Source organism: Cupressus sempervirens, chromosome 4, assembly GCF_028749045.1.
Source record: "Cupressus sempervirens isolate cs-2001-9-10 chromosome 4, ASM2874904v1, whole genome shotgun sequence".
NCBI lineage: Eukaryota > Viridiplantae > Streptophyta > Pinopsida > Cupressales > Cupressaceae > Cupressus > Cupressus sempervirens.
The window spans coordinates 71342732-71365487 of record NC_143121.1 but is presented as its reverse complement, the minus strand read 5'-3'; the positions used below and the strand labels follow the sequence as shown (position 1 = coordinate 71365487).

General features: G+C 34.8%; 1 protein-coding gene across 4 annotated transcripts; it reads left to right on the top strand.

Moving 5' to 3' along the window:
• Positions 1-262: 262 nt before the first annotated feature.
• On the top strand, positions 263-22745 carry LOC149559999 (uncharacterized). 4 transcript variants are annotated; one of them, XM_089824402.1, is made up of 9 exons: positions 263-542; positions 809-1242; positions 1360-1455; positions 1936-2121; positions 9115-9188; positions 19473-19622; positions 19775-20060; positions 20768-21001; positions 22108-22745. In XM_089824402.1, the coding sequence occupies exons 4-9, from the start codon at positions 1975-1977 to the stop codon at positions 22465-22467; spliced, it is 1251 nt and encodes a 416-aa protein (XP_089680528.1). In that variant the 5' UTR covers positions 263-542; positions 809-1242; positions 1360-1455; positions 1936-1974; the 3' UTR covers positions 22468-22745. The 4 variants fall into 4 exon arrangements, with proteins under 4 accessions (XP_089680528.1, XP_089680527.1, XP_089680529.1 ...); XM_089824401.1 differs by having other exon boundaries at positions 809-1455; XM_089824403.1 differs by lacking the exons at positions 809-1242; positions 1360-1455.
• The last annotated feature ends 11 nt before the right edge of the window (positions 22746-22756 follow it).

Sequence of the window (22756 nt, the reverse complement as noted above, 5' to 3'; positions counted from 1 at the left end):
TTCGTCTTCCTCTTTAAATAGTAAAACATAATATCGCCTATTGCTAAAAGTTTTATATATATCTATATATAATGAACATCCAAATGCTACTGTATATACATCGCCATTTACTTATGCCACGGTGGAAAACAGTTAGCCTACATTTTTATTAATAATAAAATTAAAATTATGAAATATATTTTCAAACAAACAATAAAGTAAAATATAACAAATTGAATTGTGAAAAAAATACATAAGCTTCCACTCTACGTTATGGAAACGTATGCGCTCTCGTTAGATTCTGTTTTACTACGCGCTGAAGACGCGATCTCATTTTGATCTTTCAAATTCTTTTCTGCTCTGTACATTTTTCCTCGCACAACTGCCTTTATAGAAGTTCGTGTTGTATTGGACAACCGAGCTCTGCATTTTTTAATTTTTGCTTGCCGTTGCACTTAAAAAATTTCTTCCTAAAATATTTTTCCAGCTCAGATCGCAGCAGCAAATCTGTCGAGGGACAAAGTGGAGAATCTTTTTGGTCTTTTTGATGCTTCAAATACCAGGTTTGACATTTGAAACCCTTGAAAATAAATTTCAAATAGTCTGCAAGTAAACAAATATGGCAGGGAAATGAGTGAAAAGCCACTTTCGTTAGCTAATGTTTTAGGCCAGTTATAAGAAAACATTGAAGGTTTATTTTTCTGGCCAAGATTTTTTTCCATTAAGTGAAAAATAAAGTCTGTTAGTTACTTTGTCAGGGTTTTGAAACCCCTGCAAACCAATCAGTCATGCAGTTGAGAGATTTTGTCTGAAATGGATTGCGCTGCAGGCTGATTTATTGAGACAGCGGAGTCTTCAAGTATTGTTTTCAACCGGGACGCTTCCTGTGGTAATTCCTATAATTTTGTCGTTGCGGTGGCAAATTCGGTTGAATTGCGTCATTTGATGGAAATTTAATCCAGGATCGCTTGGGACGACAGATAAATGTATTAAATCTTAAGCGAAATCTTTGAAAATTGGTGGATGATGACATCATTTTAATGTATTGCGGATTACTTTTGCCTAATAGTGCATTGAACATTTGCCCGGAAGAGGGCTTTTTTATAGAGCGTCAAATTCAGCATAATCTTGTACGAAATGATACAATTTGACGTAGGGTCTGTCAAGGCTTTGTTCACGTCCTTGGAAAGAAGATCAAAGTTCATCAGTTTCTGTTGAAAGGGAACTTTGAAAATTGAGTTTTGGAACTTGCCGGAAGTAAAGGTGAGAAAGTGAATTGGTGGATGTTTCCATAGAATCTTGAAGGCATACCATAGTGCCTTGTTCTCTATCTCCAAGAGTCACTGGAAGACAATGGAATCAAATTACGTGATTTTGCAGGTTGTCAATGTTAGAGGAGTACAGCTAAATTGAGTTAGTTACCTGAAGTTAAAGGCACAAAAAAACAAAAGAAACATCTGATTACAGTCTTATCAGGTAAATTTCAGAAGCATTTAGCAAGCGAGATTTCAGTTAATATGGTTTTCGTATACTGCTTTGGTTTTTCCCATCTGTGAAGAACAGTTTACCGCTCTTGTTCTACTGAAGTTTTCTGCCACTGTATGGGTAATGCACCAGGGACTTTCATTGTTATAATACATACTTTAGTTCCATTGACAATGTTTGGGTGCTACTGGAATTAAATGTGTAAATAAAATAAAATAAAGTGTTGGCTGATTACAAGCTTTGAACTTTCGTGAAAGGAATTAGTAAAGTTCTTGGGCTCTTCATATTAGCTTGAATGACGATCACTAGTTGATCTGCTAGCACAATAGATAATCTCCGTCTGTTAAATTTTTCTTATATAAAGTAGCTGTTGTTTGTTGCTTTACCAGTCGAATTGACTGTAAACATTATAAGTTTTGATATCATTTAAATCTATTCCTGACATATTGGGTGTTCCATCATTTGTTTCAGATCAATACATTTCATGAATAGTTGGCTTCGGGCAATAAAATGGCTTCCATATATTATATCATTGTAGCATTTCCATGCACTATTGCAGCAATTTCCCTGGCAATATGGCATATTTACAGACACCTGTTGAACTATACTGAGCCGATATTCCAACGCTATATTGTTCGCATTATCTTCATGGTGCCAGTAAGTGGTGACTTCCCATTAAATTATAAAGCAGGTGATATCTATGTGAGAATGACATGTTTAGCATGCATATGCCGTATTTTGCAATTTGCAATACACCCATGAAATGTTTAGCACCTTGTCATTTCCATTTTGGAATGTAATAGATATGTACATATCCTATGGAATCTGATTTCAATTTTCAAAAATTATGCACTGTTGGCCATCCATTGTTTCGAAAATAATTTATGCCTTTATATGTTTGAATGTTTCTTTAACCTGGAAAAAGGTGAAGCTTTGAGGCTTTCAAAGCTGAATTTTGTTTTTCAGCACTTCCATTGAGAACACTATTTTGTCTATATTATCTATTTAGTAAGCTGAATTTGTATGCATTTGATGTTTCATGGTTGTGATCATAATCCTTGCCTTGACATCCTTCCAGTTTGGGGTCAAAATTAGCTAAAGATGAAATATGCTTTGAGTGCGAGGATTTCTGGACCTTTAGTTTTCAAAATACTTTCTGAATCCCAATTTGATAAATGATGGAATACGTGGAAGGCTTGTAAGCTACCTTAGAGTCTAAGCACAGTTAGTTGCACAGGTTGCTAGACCACAAAATGACTCTTCGTTTCCTTTCCTTTAATTTTTAAAAAAAATTGAGGTTTAGAATTTTGATTTTATTTCAAAAGTCATCTGTCAAAGATCATTTGTCTTTTTCTGCGCTGATTACTCAATTATTTTTGTTGTTTAATAGATTGGATTCACCTTGTCCTTAAGTTGTACAATTTCATACAAAGGTGGTTGTTTATATGATCTGTAAATTCTTGATAGGCTGGACATTATTTATTGCAATAAAATTCAAACTATTGGTTTTGTATGGTGATAAAGTTCTGCAGAGCATTGCTAGAGGTGAAAACTTTAGCGGATAAAGTTTACCTTATGAATATGATATTCTATAATCTCTTATAATATAATTAACAATGTCATGGCTACTATGTGTTTATAGTATTACCCAAGGGCCAAAATCCACAAATTCAATGAGCAATGTCGTGAGTGTTATCTGTTATTCACAACATACTAAAACTTAGTATGTAGCTACTGAATTGAAATTCCACTGTATTTCAAATCAAAAGAGAGTTTATTGGTGCTAAACATGTCTATAAAAATATTACAGGATAAGGAAGATATACCGTATACCTTTAGATTTTCTTTATGACCAAGAATATTGTTTACACACACACACAAAGACACATATATATATAGAGAGAGAGAGATAGAGAGAGAGAGAACACACACATATATATATACACATAAATAAATAAATAAATAAATAAATATATATATATATATATAGCGAGAGAGAGAGAGAGAGAGAGAGAGAGAGAGAGAGAGAGAGAGAGATAAAATTGTAAACTAGGACCTTCAAAAACCAATAGGGCTATGTGTGATTAGAATTTTTTATAGATTGAAAGCATGCAAGACTTCAACAACTGTAATTCTGCTTTTAATAAACGTTATACCATGTCTTTAATCTGTTTATGTGGCTAAATGGTTTTAGCACATATAAATTACATTCTAAATTCTGGCTTATACTTTTTTTAAATTGGAATAATGTCCTATATTAAATTGAGCTAATCAAAATATAGTTTTTACATAAAAACAACTTTTTACATTTAAGATCACTATTTAACATAACCCAAAACTTTAAATTTAAATAATCACGCCATTCAAAATCTTAGGCAACATATTCAATTGTCAAATTTGATATATGAAAAGTGTGCTTGGTTTAACTAGCTTAGACTGTAATACTTGTATCAGTTGTTAGGCATACAACTAGAGCATGGAGAGATCAGTTGGTAAATCTGAACTCTCCGTCATCAGATTGAAAACAAAACAAAACAATAGACTTGTTTCCATCTGGATCTTAGTTGAAGGACACATCTTTAAAGGTTTACTGGATTTCACTGTTAAAGTTCTCATTGAATAGACTCTTCTGATGGGCGACACCATAAAAAATAGAATATTTTTCAAGCTTTATTCAAGTGCAAAACTATTTTTGAAGTGACCATGAGTATTCATTGCTGCAACTAGTATATAAGTGGTACAATTCAGAGAAAAACGGTAGTCAGGTGATTGAACAAGCCGTAGTTGAAAACTTGTGAGTTAGCAAAACTTAGCAAATCCCATTTTGATTCACTTGGTAACTGGGCAAAACCTCAACAAAACCTGGCAAATCAAAAATTGTAAAATTCATTTTAAAACCTTGAATTTAATGGAAAATGTGATTACCAAACATATGAAAAGAGTTTGCAGAATGTTGGAAAATTGTTTTCTATTAGAGTTGAAATAAAATGAGTAAACATTTTATCAATAGCCAAATTCTAAAAGTTGTCGTGCATTCAAATGAATGTCAAAAGTCAAATTGTTGACAACAGCTACTGTGGGCAGTTCTTGTTGAAAGGCCATTTTTATTGTTTGAAAACTATTTGAAAAGAGGAGGCTTGATTTCCCTTGTTGAAAGGTGGGTTTTTGAATGAAAATAACTTAAAAATATAAGTGCTCACTGTCCTTGTTGAAGGTCTATCTTTTAATAAAAATTATTAACAAATATTTGTGTTCCATGGGGACGCATCCCCAACCATTTTGGGCTCGTCACCGTATCAGGTTTGAAACCGGGATGCGAATACCTCTTTTCCCTGTCCCTTGCAACGTCCTGAATTGAGCAAAAGGGGTACCGTCCCCAAAACATGAAAAAAGGGACTGGAAATGGGGGTACGTAATCTCGTACCGGGGACTTCATTCCCATCCCTTGACCATCCACGATGCCAAATGCCGTCCCCCTTTTTCTAGAATGGTGATGATGAGGAAAAGGCAAAAAAAAAAAAACAAAGATTTTTAAATCATATTTTAACCTCCGCCCATGCCCCACATGGATGTTGGGGAATACTAAAATAATGGAACCCTAATGTTGCTTCAAAAAACAAAATGTGCAAGTGTATTGTTCATTTGGAGTTCATTTTCCTTCATTTCTTCTTCATTCTAGGTATGTTGCTTATTTTTTTTTTGTTTGATTCAAACTTTATTATTGTTTATTGCCATTTTTCATTTTTTTCATGACATAGAGAGGGCATGTTGAATGGAACATTGAAATGTGAGCATGTTGAATAGAACAATGAAATGTTTTATTTTTCCATAACTTGCAGCAGTATAGTACATTGTAAAATCCAAAGGCAAAAACATGAGTAGCAGTGAGAGTGAGGGAAGTATTGATAGCATGGATGTTGCCAGGCAAGAAACTCAAGTGTCACATTTACAGAGACCAAGAAAAAGACCTAGGGCAGCCATGGATGATTCTTCAGCTAAGCTTAATATAGATGTCCCCATGGAAGATGCAATGCCTAATCCTTTTGAGTGCCCTTCCAAAGTCCTAAAAAAATATGCCAAAGGCCTATTCAACCCTAAGAAACCTCTCCTACAATTTGCCACAAAAGTAGAGAACAATAAGAAAAAAATTTCGGGGGGTAGTAGGGAATGGGAGAGCCATATATACATTATTTTGGAAGCTACACAAGAGTGTAGTGTCATCTTTAATGGAGAGGTGGGCAAGGGGTGAAAGGTTGCAAAAAAATTAAAGCTGAAGAAAAACTTGAGGCCAATAGGTTGCATCTGGAGGGGGAGTTATTGAAAGCAGAGGGTCCAAAAGGTGCTGTACCCACACCCACACCACATTCACTCCCACATTCACTCCCACTAGTACTACTAGTAAAGGGAAGGGAAAGGCCAAGAGAGATAGCAATTTGGCTGATTTATTTAAGATACAAGCAAACGAGAGAGCTGAAGAGTCCATTTGCAGATTTCTTTTTACTCACGGTATACCATTCCATGTCTCTTGTTCCTCATTCTATAAACAAATGTGCAAAGATATATATGCTACTGTTTGCATATTTGTACCACCAAGAGACTAAATCATGTACCACTATCCTTGATAAAGAGTACTCCAAAGTAAACATTTTGATGGAGGATATGAGACAAACATGGATGAGTGATGGATGCTCTATAATCATGTATGGGTGGACCGATATTAAACATCGGCCACTCATCAATCTTATTGTCACTAGTACAGTAGGGGCCTATTTTCTTAAAGCCATTGATTGTTCAGGAAAAAGAAAGGATGCATCCTTCCAATTTCAGATTTTGAAGGATGCTATAGAAAAGGTAGGGGCTTCAAATGTTGTGCAAGTAGTGATTGATTCAACTTGGGTGTGTAAATCAGTTGGATTGATAGTAGAGAGCACCTATAGACACATTTTTGGGACCCCATGTTGTGTACATGCATTGAATAACACTTTGAAGGACTTTGGAAAAATTGATTGGATAAAGGCTATGGTGTCCGAGGCTAGAGATGTGCAAATTTCATTTGCAATCATCACACATCTTGTGCACTATTTAGGACATTTTCCAAAAACGAATTCCTCAAGCCCATGAACACTAGATATGCTAGCTACTTCATTATGTTGGAGAGGATACTTGAGGTCCAAGAGGCCTTACAATCCATGGTGGTCAACTCAAAGTGAAATAGATGGCATGAATCAAGCACCTCGGATGGAAGACTTGTGAAACGAAGAATCTTGGATGAGAACTGGTGGAACACAATGAGGTAAGAAACTTAAATAATTGACATCATAATTGTTATTGCTGATTTAATAAAAATATTTGTGATTTAAGCACTTGCTGATTTTTAAAAATATAGAGTCTTGAGTATTGGCAGACTCCAACACTACGTTGGGATGTTAATCCTGAGGATGCATTGTAGATTGATCAGGATGACACACGTCCAGGGTTGCTTGGTGTTCCATTGGATGAGGTCCCTCTGCCCGTCGCCGCTAGTGATTCAAGGGAAGAGGCTAGCGCTGATTAAGATTTGGATATAGATTTATATTCCTAGAGGATAACCATGTATTTGGCTTTCCATTTTGAGATACTCAGATACATTATTGCTTTTGATAATTATTGAGTTTGGACATCTCATTTACGCTTCTAGTATTTACTTTATGTCATTTTGATTTCATGCATGATGATGATACATTGATACTTGAAGCATTTGGGCATTTTTGCTATATATATGCGATATTCGAATATTCATATATCATATTTTCATTTGAATTTTGATAGTTTCAATTTCCATTTATTGATATTTAAAATGTCTATGACTTTATGGTGAATGGTTTATCAATGTTATGATAAGCATATTTGAATTTTGTCTCTAATACTCTATATATAAAAAATTCCCCTATGTTTTTAATTGCCGTCCCTTGAGACCCCATCCCCGAAATTATGGCTTTGACTCGTACCCATACTGGAGACACACCCCCGTCCCCGAAAATGTCCCTATCTCGGTAACTTTGTGGAGCATAGAAAAATATTAGTGCCAACTATATGGAAAACCTTGCTATGACTTACTGTAGAGCAATGCAAGAAGGTGAAATTGTTAAAATATGAATGAACAAAGAAAATGTGATTCATGATTATTGCATTAATAGTGAATTCTTAAATAGAGTTTATAGACGTTAACTTTAGCATAGTCTAAAATATTGTTAACTGAAAAAAGCTAAAAAGGAAGCGTAAATATCCATTAATTAAGATTCTAGAAGAATGAGCTAAATATAGCAAGAACCTAAGATACTAATCTAATACCCTCCCTTAATGGTCATTCTATCAACCACTTTGGACAAGACAATACATGTCTTGTAATCACAAATACTTCAGATCATTTTGCTACTGCTGAGACCTTCCTTGGATTTGCAAAATTTCAATGACCAAGTGTAGCACGTATAAAAAGAAGAGCGGTCCCTTCTTTAGAATGATCTGCAAGAAAGTAGATCTTGTCGCAGTCTCTTCCATTGACCCTCCTAGATTTTGCAAAGTAGGTGACCAAAAATGATCACAAAGAGGGATAATTGAACTATCCTTCCTTGGAAATAGAGATACATAGAGACCAACTACAAAATCCTACAAACTATTGCAGATGAGAAGGATCCCCAAAATAGACTGCAAATACCATGATTTGAATAGTACAAAGCATCATTTTTCTAGAGAAAACAATTTTCACTCTAGTATTGGGTACGTTAGGACGATTTTTTGGGATGCAGAGAAAATGGGCCTCATTTTTCATGACAATGGGTGCACGACCAAGGGGTGGCGGTAAGGGGAGGATTGGACAGGGAGGGTGGTTCTATAGTATACATATAGAGCTTGAAATACCAATTATGAGATAATGTTTCAGTAGAACATATCAAATTTAAATACTGAACATAGCAAAATTGCAACATGAACTAGAACCATTGAACATTCAACATAGTAACATATTACATACCCAATAGTAACATTCAAAAATCAAAATTCAAATGTAAATTCAAGTATCCATGCCAGTGGTGGCATGGTTATGGAATGGCAAAGGTGGGGGTACTTGGTTATGCAAGGTACCCAGTGCAAGGACGGGTACTTTGACGTTTGGGAGGGGGGTGCGAGTCCCTGTGTTACACTGGTCCAAAGTGAATCTTGAGGGTAGAGCATTTAAACTACTGAATTTGGCACAGACAGAAATTCTAGTTGTGAGTCCAGCTAGTTTTAAACTATGGAACCATCTATCTCTTAAATATCAAAAATCAAATTTGATGATGCTAAAATCAAATTGAGCATTGTTATGGGCCACTGTACTAATTGAATAGATCAGGATAAGGGGAACAATAAGGTAGGAAATGCATGTCTGCCATTTATCAGGAATAAATCTTTCTGGCTCAACTATCCCAACATCTTAATTGCTTTTCTGGACAATTATTATATTGAACCTGATTGATGATATGTATATCAGTTTTTTCTTTGCTGTAAAATGGTTCTTGTCTTTATGGGGGATGTTTTCAGGCGATTGCTTTGTCATGTTATTGTAGTTTTTAATAATTTTATAGTTCCCTTCACTAACTTTGGCATATTATTTTCTCTTCTTTTGTCTTGCAGATATATGCAACAATGTCATTCATGTCTCTTGTGCTAGGAGATAAATCTATTTATTTTAATTCAATTCGTGAAATGTGAGTATATTTATTTTTAGTATGCATTTTTGATTTGTAATTTTGTTATGGAAATTACCTTTTTGTGCTCTTCTAGAATGTATTAGGGAGTAATTGTGTTTGCCTCATTTTCATGCTTAGCATCCAGTCTGCTGCAGAAATAAACAATTTAATAGGCTAATTAGCCCTTATGTTTAGATAACTATAATCCTAGTTTTGGCATTTTTGGTCAATTTTGTTATCATTAGTTGCAAATGCCCTCCCAAATTGGGTTTTATATTTTAAACTGACATTGGATAAAAAATTCATAGTTGAAATGAAAACTGTCTTCTTTGTGTTAGCAAATATTATGTACACTATTTATCTAGGGTTAGGACTCGATTGGAAATCCTTATTCAATACATTTAACACTATCCGGTGTGAGGTGCTAATTAAAATTTCAAAGCAGATTGGAATATAAATTTGTATTAAACTAATGGCAGAAAGCAATTGACATGATAGATGGAAATAACGGATTTGTGCAACAATACACTATGAGGGATGTAGTGGCATTACATTGTAGGTAATGTTTCACCATACAATTATTAACTCCAAATTTTCCATCAACAGAGAAATATTATATAATCTATGATACAATGTCTATGTACCTAATATATTTCCGAGATCCACATAAAGAGTCTTTCTAAAAATTGTCAGCTTTGGTAAACATAGACTCCTAACTCACTCCACATGTAACCTGGTGACTAATTAATTGTCCTATGCATGTACATGCTGGCTTTTATACAACTCAACTAAGCATATTTAAAATAATGCATCAAGAGTTTTCTTCCAAAAGCTATCTGCTAGCGCTAAATATATTCTACATATTTATATATGATGCCGCAATTATGGATACGGATATGTATAATGCCAACCCACTTTGAAATGCTTGGCCCAGGAAGCGTGGGATAAAGCTAAACAGCATGTATTTTGGGACTTGCATATGTTTTATCTTCCATTTGTCCCTTTAAGCACTTGTGTCAGGTTCCATATATGTTCTGTATTTTGTTTGTGTGTTTTTATAACGATGCTGTAGCTTCAAGCCTTGCTGTCTTGATTGCTGCCACTCATGGTAGTATGGACCTCCTTATGGTAAAATCCAATCTTCATCCTATTATTTTTTGGTGTTTGAATTTGTTGAGGGTTAATCCTTCACCCGTTTGAACATGTAACCCATTTGCCAAATTCAAGATTCTCTGTAAGAGGTTGCTGCTTGGGATTATTCAGGCTTAAATACTATAATCTAATGCTTTCTTGTATCTTCAAAAATTGAGCTTGTTTGGATGGAGAAGTAAAACAGTTACCTGTCTCATTTATTTTATTTCCTTGTTGGCTTCTTTATTTCCTCAGTGGCAGGGGAGGGGTGGTGCTGATATACATAATAGTACTTGAAAAACTAGATATGAAAAGATGCAAAGAATTGCATTCCAAATGAAACTTGGCAAATTAGTAAAATAGCTAAATTGTAAATACCGAATTGAAAAATTCTAAGATTTATTATTTCCATTTTAATTTGATATACTTGAATACCAAATAAAATTTGAAGAATGAAATTGTTGAATTGGAGTTTCCTGTTAAATCGAAAATATCATAAAGATGATTACAATGAGTAGCATGATGTCAAAATAAGTACAACTTGCCAAAATGTAGTGAAATGAGGTCTCCACTTATACCAAACTCCTCATCACTGAACTATTAGACTCTTTATAGTCGATCCACCAAATTATTGTTGATTTATCAGGATCGCTGCAAATGTACTAGGCACTGCCATTATAGTTGGAATGCGTTTTTCAAATGGCAGCGATCTCTTATTTAAATTGAGAATAAGTGATGAAGAGACATGTCCCTTTACAAGACATGTCTATTTATTAATTAGATAATTAATATAATAAAAACTTATCATATAATATAAATTTCTCTCATATAAACTTATATCTCATATATGATGAACACGTAAATATAAATTATATCTCATATATAATTATATATTGATTTATCTGATATAAGCTACCAAACATCAACAATTAATACCAACCAGGTCTTGCATTTGAGGGCATGGATTGGGCCACTTCAAATCAAGGTTCAACCCTAGCGCCCCACCCCCCCCACCCCCCCCCCCCCCCCCCCAAAAAAAAAAAAAAAAAAAAAAAAAAAAAACCCCTTTTTGAGACTTTTGGGGACAAGATACTTCTAGACATCATCAAGATGCTCAAGGGTTCTTTGGGAATCTTGGAGATGCTTGGTCATCTTTTCCGTCTTTAGACATTCTCGTGGTAAAAATTCAAAACCAATACGAAGAATTTAAGCCTCACAAGAAGGTAAAAAAGGCCAAGGCTAAGAAGGTTCAAGTCAAGGAAGTAGAAGATCTCCATGAAGATAAGGATGATGAGGAATTCCAAACAATAAAGGCTGAAGTACAAAGGATTCAACTACTACAACGTCAAGGCATCCAAGAGAAATAATTCCAATAACAATGAAGATCACAAGATAAACATTTTGAGGGTCCACTTATCTTCAACCAATCAAGTTATTCCAAGTAGACATGTGGAATGCATCAAATGCATTCACCCTATCGAATTTTCTCATTATTTCATCCTTGGGAAGGATATGTATTTTGAAGCAATGTAAATTTTCAATCGGATGTCATTTAATGTTTTTAATGACTCTAATTAGGGTTTCTATGGGATAATCTTGACCATTGATTCCAAATTGAAATTGTTTAAAATATGATAATGAATTTGATTAAGAATCACTCGTTAATAGAATTTATAGACATGCTGGTCAACAGATTTGTTACTGCGAGTGTTTCTTTGGAATTTTCCCTGTTCGTCCAAGAAGCAATGACAATCGCACCAACAGTTGAAGAGATTGAATTTGATCACGATTAAATTACAACCTTCTTTTGCATTTGAGGGGGCCAGCTCCCTCGTATGATAGGAGTATTTGGTATTTTTGAGTACTTTTTACGTAAAAGAACAAAAAGGAGACAACAAAACTTAAGAAAGATCATAAACCCCAACTCTAGACATAAGAATACTAGTTGAGATTCATAAATGGTAATGATTACAAAGGGGTTTCATCACGAATGCAACAATGACAAAATAAGATCAATTTTTAACCTTGACATACGAAAAGGTAAGCTATTCCAATACAACATCAAAATACTAGGAAATGAATGCATTTTATCAGTGAGACACTAGTGGAATCCATCAATACGTAAAGAGATAACTAATTTGACATACGAGAAACTAGTAATAACTACTCATGAACGCATTTGAGACATAAAAATAATATGCATTCTTGATTATTTCTTTGACGATATACAAATCCAAAGACAACTTTATACATGATGGAAATCCAAAAATCTGTTTTGAAATTTCTCCATAATATCCCCCTTTGTGCAAAAAGTTCTGCAAAAAGTTCCTCCCACTTTTGCATTACAAATGAGATCATATTTACAGACTCTTCCTTGGATAACTACCTAGTAATCACTTAGCTACCTCCTCCAACTGGTTTGAGTAACAACTTCAAGTAACTAATTAGGATTTACCTAACTTTTACAAAAATTAATTCAAAATGCTAACTTTAATTTTGCAATGAGTGACATAGTCACTTTCTACAAATTAGAAATTGAGATATAAAAGTTTTGGGGAAAGAGACGAGTCGTCATTTGAGTTGAGGTGAGCATAACATCCTCTTGGAATCATGAACAACTTGATCTTAGAAGATATGCACTACAATATACATTTGAGAGAATATTGTTTCCTTTCACAGACACTTAGTTTTCTCGAACATTTCCACGATCTTATGCATAACGTCCTCTTGGAATCACGAACAACTTGATCTTAGAAGATATGCACTACAATATACATTTGAGAGAATATTGTTTCCTTTCACAGACACTTAGTTTTCTCGAACATTTCCACGATCTTATGCAAGTGCATGACATTTGTTTTTTGAATGATGACAAATAACACTTGTTTTTAATCCTTTATGTTGCATTGCAAGTTCCTTTTCCCATTTCACGTTTGATATTTTCTCCACATGATAATATTTGGAAATAATTGGGCATTTCTATAGTAAACTCTCTCTTTAAAGGTGGCAACAATCTGCAATAAAATTTGGACAATCCAAATGATCAACATCCATCTTGTCGTGATGTACAAGTGTGTCTTCTCCAATGCATCTGCTTGAAAGTTTTGAGATCTTCTTTATGAAATCCATGAACATCGGATTCCATGAGACCACTTTGCCTTCAGGTATTGTATCACAACACAAGACATCACCATTAGTCTCCGCAAGGACTTGACCTAAAACTGCCTTGTACTTAGAAGTACCTTACTGCTGTAACGATATCAAGGAGATGTAAACTTAGGTTTCTCTACCCAACCTTGGTATTGCTAAATTGTTTTTAAAGCTCCTCTTGTTAAATCCATGAAGCCTTCCTTGCGAATCCTTTTGCACACAATTTGCAAATGCTTCATTACTTTCCTTTTCCCAAGATTGTATTTCTTACAAATATTTCAAGCTCATTGCTTATGGTTCCACATTTTGAATGCATGTCTATTGACATATATCATTTCACGAGGCATAGATCACCCTAGAAACTTTTGGGATTTAAACAAGTTTAACAAACCTTTTCAAAATTTGTCAATGAAAGGATGCATTTGTTTTAGTTGCAATGCTCGGCTTTTGAGATTGCTTTGGAGATGACCAACAGAAGCTATATGTTTCTTTTATCGCTTTTTGGAGAAACAAAATGCCACCACCTTTACTTAGTTTTGATGGGCATCATCAAGAAGCTAGACCATTTATCTAATTGTATTGCTCATATTCATTTATCAGGTGTTTAAGCCACTTTGAGAACTCATTATCTTTGTCGAGCACGAAGGATGGCGATCCTAACTCTGCAAATCTCATTCTTCAAAAGTTCTTAAAAGCAATTGGATAGATGCCATTTCTATATACCTTATGTTAGCGATGACGTTTCTGACAAAATTCCTCTATACTTCAATAGATTTCCATGTGCTTCTCCAATGCTTCCCACTATCTACAAGTAGAGAGAGTGGCAACTAAGATTGTTGTATTCGGCTTTGTGTACCTGCTATCTACATTTCATAGATTCTCATAAACATTAGAACATTGAAACCATTTTCTTTTCTTTGTACAATCATTTCATTCAGTGCGATACAACCATATATCCCTTGATCTATATTCTTTGACAAATCTTTCATTGTAGCATGGGTAGAGAGGATGTCACAAAGATTGTGGAATTTTGACTTTGCACATCTCGGTTTCAACATGTTCAAAGCTCTTGATTTTGATTTCTTACAGTAAATCTAAGATTGATGAAGTGGCATTTTTCATAGCTCACTCTCATTTGACGACCTTCATTTTGTACATCAGCTAATAGGTTGTTATCAAGAATTAGTTATAACTTGAAATAACTGCCTCACTTTGGTTTTGTAGAATAAACAAGTTTAAACTCATTGGTTGCTTGTGAGACTTCGCCAACTTTTGAATGTTATTAAAGTTCCCGATGATGGTATAAAGCTTGATTTGGAATTCCTCCTTTTGGTGCCATATGTTAATATGCTAACCTGTCCAAATTGTTGATAATTACAATGGGGTGTTTCGGTAGTAGAGCACCCAACTCACTTCACAAAGTTTTTAAATGCTTTCATGTTTGTCAAGATGCCGATGTCAATTCTTAATAACTACTTCTCTTTTTCCACCAGGTCTGCGAACCACTTTCACAACTATTGCGATCATCCGATTAGAAAATAATCACAACACACTTGAGAATGCATTGGTCTTTAAATACACTTAGTTAGCTTCTCGATAACTTGCATGTGGACATTTTATCACTATTGAGTATGAGCAAAATTGGACATCCATCATTTGTAAAAATCTGGTATTCCAATTCAACATCATCAAGGTATATTTGGCCAATTAGAGCTATGCAAATGATGATTTGTGAAGAGAGACATATCATTTTATTTTTAGGAAGAATAATGATGAAGATCTTTGTATGAAATCACATAGTGACTAATTGTCAATGTATTTACACCAAATGCACAAGATTCAGATTAGCCCAAATAATGAATTCAATATGAAAGTTCAAATTTGGGCTAGTCTAAAATAGGGGCTAACAACTGACTCTAATTGGTGACAAGGACCATGAGGGACGTAGCATGAACCCAGAAGGTTTGCAAAGATCAGTGCTTTATGCATTGGGCAAGGACTTATTGAGGAAACTTGGGGCAAGCCAAAAATGGTATGCACAACAAAAACTCAAACTATTCACAGTATGTACAACGCATGAAACTTTGAAATGATCACACAAACCTATTTACTGGCTAACAGAGGTAGGCACCCTCGTGGAAAACAGTTGTGCATCCCTGTAACACTAAACTTATTAGGTTGACCATATTGGCATACTCACATTGAAAATCTTTGACCAATTAGCCAAATAACCATTTCACATCATAATTTTGTGAATTCTCTTGAATTTTATTGGTGCCATCCTGTAAGCTTTGGTCATAACTTCCGGCAACTCTCTAGGCATTCTAAAATCATATCTTTGAAGACCCTCCTGATAATTTGTATTTAGAGACATTAAACCACAAATTGGACAACCTTGATACAACTTGTGATAAGGAGAAATTTGCACCAACTCAAAATTTGAATCCAATCTTTGAATTTCAGCTTCTTTCAAGTCACCTATAACAACACTTTCCTCTATTTCATGAGAATCCACTTCATTTGGCTCCTTAATTAAAGCAGCATTGCAAGGCATTTAACATTGAGATGAAATTTGAGGAACTTTTGAACATATATCTTCAAAATAATAGGCTTCAAGAGTTGGATCACTATTCATCTCTTTTGTCGATGCTTCCTCATTGTAATCCCCATTGATGAACTCGAATGCCTCAAATTTGGGTTGCATGCATAAGAAAGAGCGAGAACTTGATGTTTCATCTTCTCTTACTTGAAGTTGATCTTTAATTTTCATGTCCATTGAACCAATCATCAAATTCTGATAAATATTTCCCTCCTCTTTCTTAATTGGCTCTTCCTCATGATATTTTCTTAATTGGCTCTTCCTCATGATATTCCTCACAAAATTGGAAGGCTTCATATTCTGCTTGCATGTGACTTTGAAAAGGATTGCTTGACAACTCCTCATCTTTCTCTTTGAGATGATCTTCTACTCCTTTGTTGATCATATCACTTGCTAATTCAAATCCCTGAATATCTTTGAATGTGAAGACCTCCATTTCTGAAGCTAAGGATGATATCTCCAGGATTTCACTTGAGTTTGTTTCTTCATTAGTGATGGTGGTAGAAGATTGTTCAATAGATTCTAGAGCACTGTACTCACTAATAGATTTTTCATCTTTAATGATTAGTAATGAGTGAATAGAATGTCTTCTCCACATAGGAAGTCATCATCTAAAGCCTCCAAACACCAAGTTGGAATAACAACAATGTGAGTTTCATCTCTCCTAACATGCTTTCTTAATCATTCTCCCCAAGTTGTGGCTGCCTGGTTGTATTGGAAACATTCAATGACTCTTTTTGATAATTGTCATGTTGACATGATATTTCTTCTTTGCTAACACCATCTTCGCCACACTCACAACATGCTCCAATGCAATCCTCCCTTTCCATGTGATTTACTTTCTCTAGATCTTTTCCATCACATAGGTCCTTCTGAGAAGATTCTAGCATATCTTCTTTGACACATGCAACTTTTGATGCATTTCTTGCAGCAATTACTGCACAAGATATTCGATCAGCAAGAAAATGTTTCTCACCTTGATTTTCTTTAACAGAAGATGTAGTAGATGGAACATCATCCTTCTTGTTGATTGCTGATTTAGATGAACATTTTTCATCAAGGCCTTCTTTATCTTTACATGTTGAGCCTTTTGCAAAAAAGGATTCTTGATCACGAGAAAGAAACTCACAATCTTTTCCATCGTCGTCTTCAATCCTTCGCAAAATTTGAAGCAATCAGGGATGAACCATTCTAGGATATAGTCTCCTACCGTCATAGAAATTCTTTAAGAATATAACTTGTATGGGCTCATCAGGAAACTCCTTCTTCTGGTATGGAAAGTATTCATCATCACTGTCACTATGACTTTCTACCTTTCCTTAGTACCAAAGTGTTCTTTTTATGTCACATTTTGAATCTTTTTTAATGCCCCCATAAGGCACTTATAGTTATTATGCTACCTAATTTATGGATTTGATTTTGTCTAATAGTAGAGTAGCAAGGATGCGATATGACAATGTAGAAATATCTTGAAATCCCTCAGAGAATTTACAACAGGCCCAAAATCAACAAAAGATACATGCTGATAGCACCGAACTGATAGTTTTGAGGTTGGTGATATGGAGTTTCTGAGACTGCAACCTTATAGGCAGTCTTTTATCAAAGGGAATGGAGATGAGAAGCTGAAGTCACACTGTTATGGGCCTTATAAGATATTAAGGAGGATTGGAGAAATAGCTATGAGCTGGGATTTTCAGCTAACTGTAGAATTCACAAAATATTTCATGTTTTGTGCTTAAAAAGAGGTGGAGGACAGCAACTCATTCCTTCACAAGAGCTTCTGCCACTTGACTATGAAGGTAAATTGATTCTTGAACCCAAGTCAGTGCTAGATGTGAGAGAAAAGAGGCCAAGGCCCTAAATATTTGGTGAAGTGGAAAGGACTAGCCCTCGATGATGCAACATGGGAAGGTGTTGAAATTTTTGAACATCCCATCCTGAAATTGCTTGAGGACAAGCAATTGTGGTATGGGATTTTCAAAAATTGGTAGCTGAAATATGCCACTCTGAAATGAGCAGCATGTTTGTACCTGAAGATTGCTGACCGTGAAACACTCAGAATGCTACAGTGTGATATATAATCTTGGCTCTCTGAAGATGATCTGGCTTTTGCAGAAGCATCGTAAGGGACAGTAATAAAGATCTGAGCACATCATAGTCATTGTAATGCCTGTTCAAGTATAGATCTGTGATATTGATCCTATCCAGTCAAGCTATGGGGTGCTATACCATGAAATTAATAGTATGCTATAAATGATTACATCTCTATTATAGAAATTTGTGTGATCTGTTCTGTGTTCTAGAATGATGGTCTGAGAATCATTAACACATACCTAGCTTGATCCAATATTGTATGGTTATTGAGCTGGTAATTCCTGTGAAACAAATGCATTCTGGGATATCACTGTTGAAGTTGCTCATTGGTTTCTGAGTAAATGTTTGATTCTGGGAAGTCAATTCTGAGTTTACATAAGCTTTTTGTTGCTAATAATGATGAGCGCTCCCTTAATTTCCTGTTATACAAGTGAGTATAATTCACATTGGTAGTTTTACAGGGTTGGAAATCATTATGTAGATTTTTCCAAAGGTCATGAGCTGATGGTTGATTAGTTGGTATGCTTTTTTAGTTTTCATTAGATAAAACATTGCTACTTTGAGCCTGGACCTATTGACATGGCAGAGACTATTTTTGATATTTGAATGAGTTAAAAGAGAAAGTGCACACCTAATGAGCATAAGATCCCGCTAATCCATTGTACCAAGGGAGAAGTGTCAGAACTACTTGAATTGAGGTAACCTAGGATAAATATATTACAGTATAAGTGCTAACCTCTCAAAACAGGAAAAATATGAACTGTCTATTCACAAAAGGAAGATCAAAAAATTTATTGGCCAAAAAGCTCACTAAACAGCATTTTGATTTAGTTGCTGTTTCTTATGGAAGACAATTAAAATATTGTAGAAGATTGATCCCTTATATTCAGAAGGTGAGAACTCTTTGAGAGCAATGGGACAAAACTCGTGAGATTAGAGATGAATTTTGAACATAAAATAATTTGTGGTAATACTATTAAACATTGAAAGAAACCTATCTGCTGAAGAATTTATTGTGATGAAACCTGACCATCTCTTTACTGTCTCATCTTGCTATCAAATCTTTTTATTCATCATTTTCTGAAAGTTACAAATGCTCAGCCTATTTCTTGGTGTCTGAATGATGTTTCCTGCACTACAACTGTTTCCCATTTCATTTCCCATTTCTTGTTTAGCTGACACAACTCAACTCTTACTCAATTAATATATACTTATTGATTATAAACTACTAATGCACTCTGAGGATCTTAATATGCTGTTTGCTTATCAGTTTTCATCTCCTCAATTAATAATACTCTTGAGTATCGTAATGTGTGTCTGATATGCAGATATGAAGCATGGGTCATATATAATTTCCTTTCTCTCTGCCTTGCTTGGGTGGGTGGGCCAGGTGCTGTAGTTACAAGCTTAAGTGGCCGAGTGCTGAAGCCTTCATGGTATCTGATGACATGTTGTCTTCCTCCAATACCACTTGACGGGTTTGTGTCATCTATTAATTATTTTGATCCCATTCCATAGTTAACCATGTGCTTGTAAATCTTAGTTTCCTCTATTATATTAATGTTCTTCCTCTAAATCAGTTTGCATATTGTTTGTTGAGTCTATTGTAACTTGGTTTATATACGTGCAGCCGTTTCATTCGACGATGCAAGCAGGGTGGGTTACAGTTTGTCATTCTGAAGCCCATACTTGTTGCAGTTACATTTATTTTGTATGCCAAAGGGAAATATGAGGATGGCAACTTCAGTGCCAAGCAAGCATATCTATATGTGACTATCATCTACACTATATCATACTCTTCAGCACTGTATGCACTAGTTTTATTTTATGTGGCATGCAGAGATCTACTTCGACCATTCAATCCAGTTCCAAAGTTCGTAATCATTAAATCTGTTGTTTTCCTGACATACTGGCAGGTAAAATCTTTGGTGATTTCAAATTCTAATTTGTTATCAATAACTTAGTATAATTTTCTCTTTGTAGGTTTCATTCATCCTTTGTCTTTGGGTTATGTAATCCATTGAGATTGGCAACCATTTTGTAACACTTACATCTAAGCTTTTATAATAATTTATAGGTAATGCTAGGTGCCAAAATATCCTATTAAGGGTGGTGGGTAGAGCAGGATAGAGAAAATGCTCCCCCTACTGTTCAGGTTTAAGTGCCATAGTGTTACAAGGTGTTTTTTTAGCGATATAGTGATGCCTCCTTTTGGCATGTTAGGTATAGATGCCCGTCAGTTTATGAACTACTAATATTGTCGCTCAGTGAAATATCTGTATGTTAATATTATTTATATTTACCACGCACGGACTACTGCTTCTTTTGTTTTTAAGATAAGATATTAATGTTAAATTTAATTTGTACCTACAAAGTAACTAAAACCCTCAACAATGGCTTTCCCTGAATGGAAGGTTCTTTCTTTTAGTGTCATGGACGATAAATAACTAATTTTTTTCGAAATCATTTTATGATGATAGGTATTAGTATTCAAAAACTAGATTCTAGTTCTTTGGCAGCTTGAAATTGTTTGGACTAGGTATGTCTATGACAAAATGTGATTTGAGCAATTTTACAGAGGTATTTGTATGTAATTGGGTTGTCCTCTTGGTCATGTATGCAGGGAGTCCTAGTTTTTCTAGCAGCAAAGTCTGGAATCATTAAAAGCGCAGAGGAAGCTGCTGATGTTCAAAACTTCATTATCTGTCTTGAGATGGCCATTGCTGCAGTGGGACATTTATATGCATTCCCATATAAAGAGTATGCTGAAGCAAACATAGGTGCATCTGGTGGTTTAACTGGAAGTCTTACACATGCGTTGAAGTTCAATGACTTCTATGATGATACAGTTCACCAGGTAATGAAAAACGAATATGTTGAAGTTTATAATGAAGAAAGAAAATTATATCTGTCTATGCGTGCCAGAAACTGATTGAATGTGACTTATGATGTGTGCAATCCATATGGTTTTTGATTTTTTAAAGCCAAAAATTGTGAGTTACACTGCTAATTTCCCAATCATGATAATTAGATGATGAAATATGGTGATATTTTTTGTCATGAATAGCAAAATCACTGCAGGATCTTTGTGTGGATTTTCACATTTATGGCTATGCCGCTGATTATTTGATAAGAGATTATGTTTTCCTCCTTTGGTAAATCATCGTCTTCCTGGTTGTTCTATTTTGCATTTGTGGATTTGAATGCTTTATCTGCATTGTTTCACCTTTTATACTGTTTGGAACTATTCACCAAGGGAACACTCTTGTGCTGACTTTATGATTGCAGTTGCAATAGGCTGCAATATTGAATATATCCGAGTTCTGGTGAATGTGAAGAAAATATCTCATGCTGGTATTGTTGGACGCTAATAGTAGATTGTTGCAATCTGCACCCACACAGCAGACTTATATTCTGCCTCTTTATGATCATCTCAAGCTTTTCGGGTCATTAGTTAGCTCAACTTCTACTGAAATTGTGTTTCCATGTCTTTGTATCTAATTTCCTTTCTTTTTCTTTTCCCTTTTTTTTCCCTAAACCTCAGGATGCACTTAGTGCTTCTTATTTTCTTTTAAAGCAGCCATCATCATCCGTAGTGCATTGCTACATATTATAATAGTGAATAAAAGTTTATATCAACAGAACTAATATTTTAATTTTAATGAATCAAAAAACGAATTAGCTCTTAGTGACAGGTATCTAAGTGAATCAAAATTATATGAGAGTTTTTGGGGTATAGTTAAGTTGTTTCAGAAACAAGTGAGAATTTACAGAATCATGCTACTTTCTTCTACAAGACAAAAAAAGAAAAGCTTCTAGATTGCTTGTATTGTCTTCTTCTGAGTGTTTGTGTAGCTGTTCCAATTTAGCTGGAAATTAAACTTTTTCGTATTTCTTACTATTACTTAATAGATTGTACATACAAATTGAGATTTCTGATGCATTGTTCTTATGATGCTTCAGTTTGCACCGACATATCATGACTATGTCCTTTACAGCAACGAAGGTGAAGAAGGGACAAGGAAATATCGAGCACGGACGTTTGTCCCCACTGGCCAAGAAATGGACACTGTACGGAAAAACAGAAAAATCTTTGGAACTGGTAAGAATGATGATTTATATTCATTGGGGGTAGTGTCTGCTGATTGTGCAAGTCCTCATGTTGTGGAAGTTGGGCATAAAACTGTCAAGGATCCAGAATCCATGAAATCTTCTTTGCTCTTTGATCCAACAAATAATTTTTCAAAGCCTTATGACATTATGTCATTGGAGTCATCCCTTAATGAAAGAAGTCCACCTGAGTTTAATCCAAGGAGGGTCTGACAAGCAATGCATCAAGTATTATCTTGGAATATGTTTGATGAGTAATGTGTATTATGTACGATTAATATGAAGCACAGCCAACTGAAAATTTGTTATCATTCTTTTAGTTTGATCGTAGGAAAAAGTTGTTCGTTTATAATTCATATACATTTAGTGCTTGGAATGGGGTTTTGATTCTTGAGTCCTGAATATTGGCATGTTCTTTTGGCTTCCTGTATATCTGGTTATCCTTATGAGTAATTGTTTTCTTCAATTCAATCGAACATTCATTACTTGAACTATTGCTTTG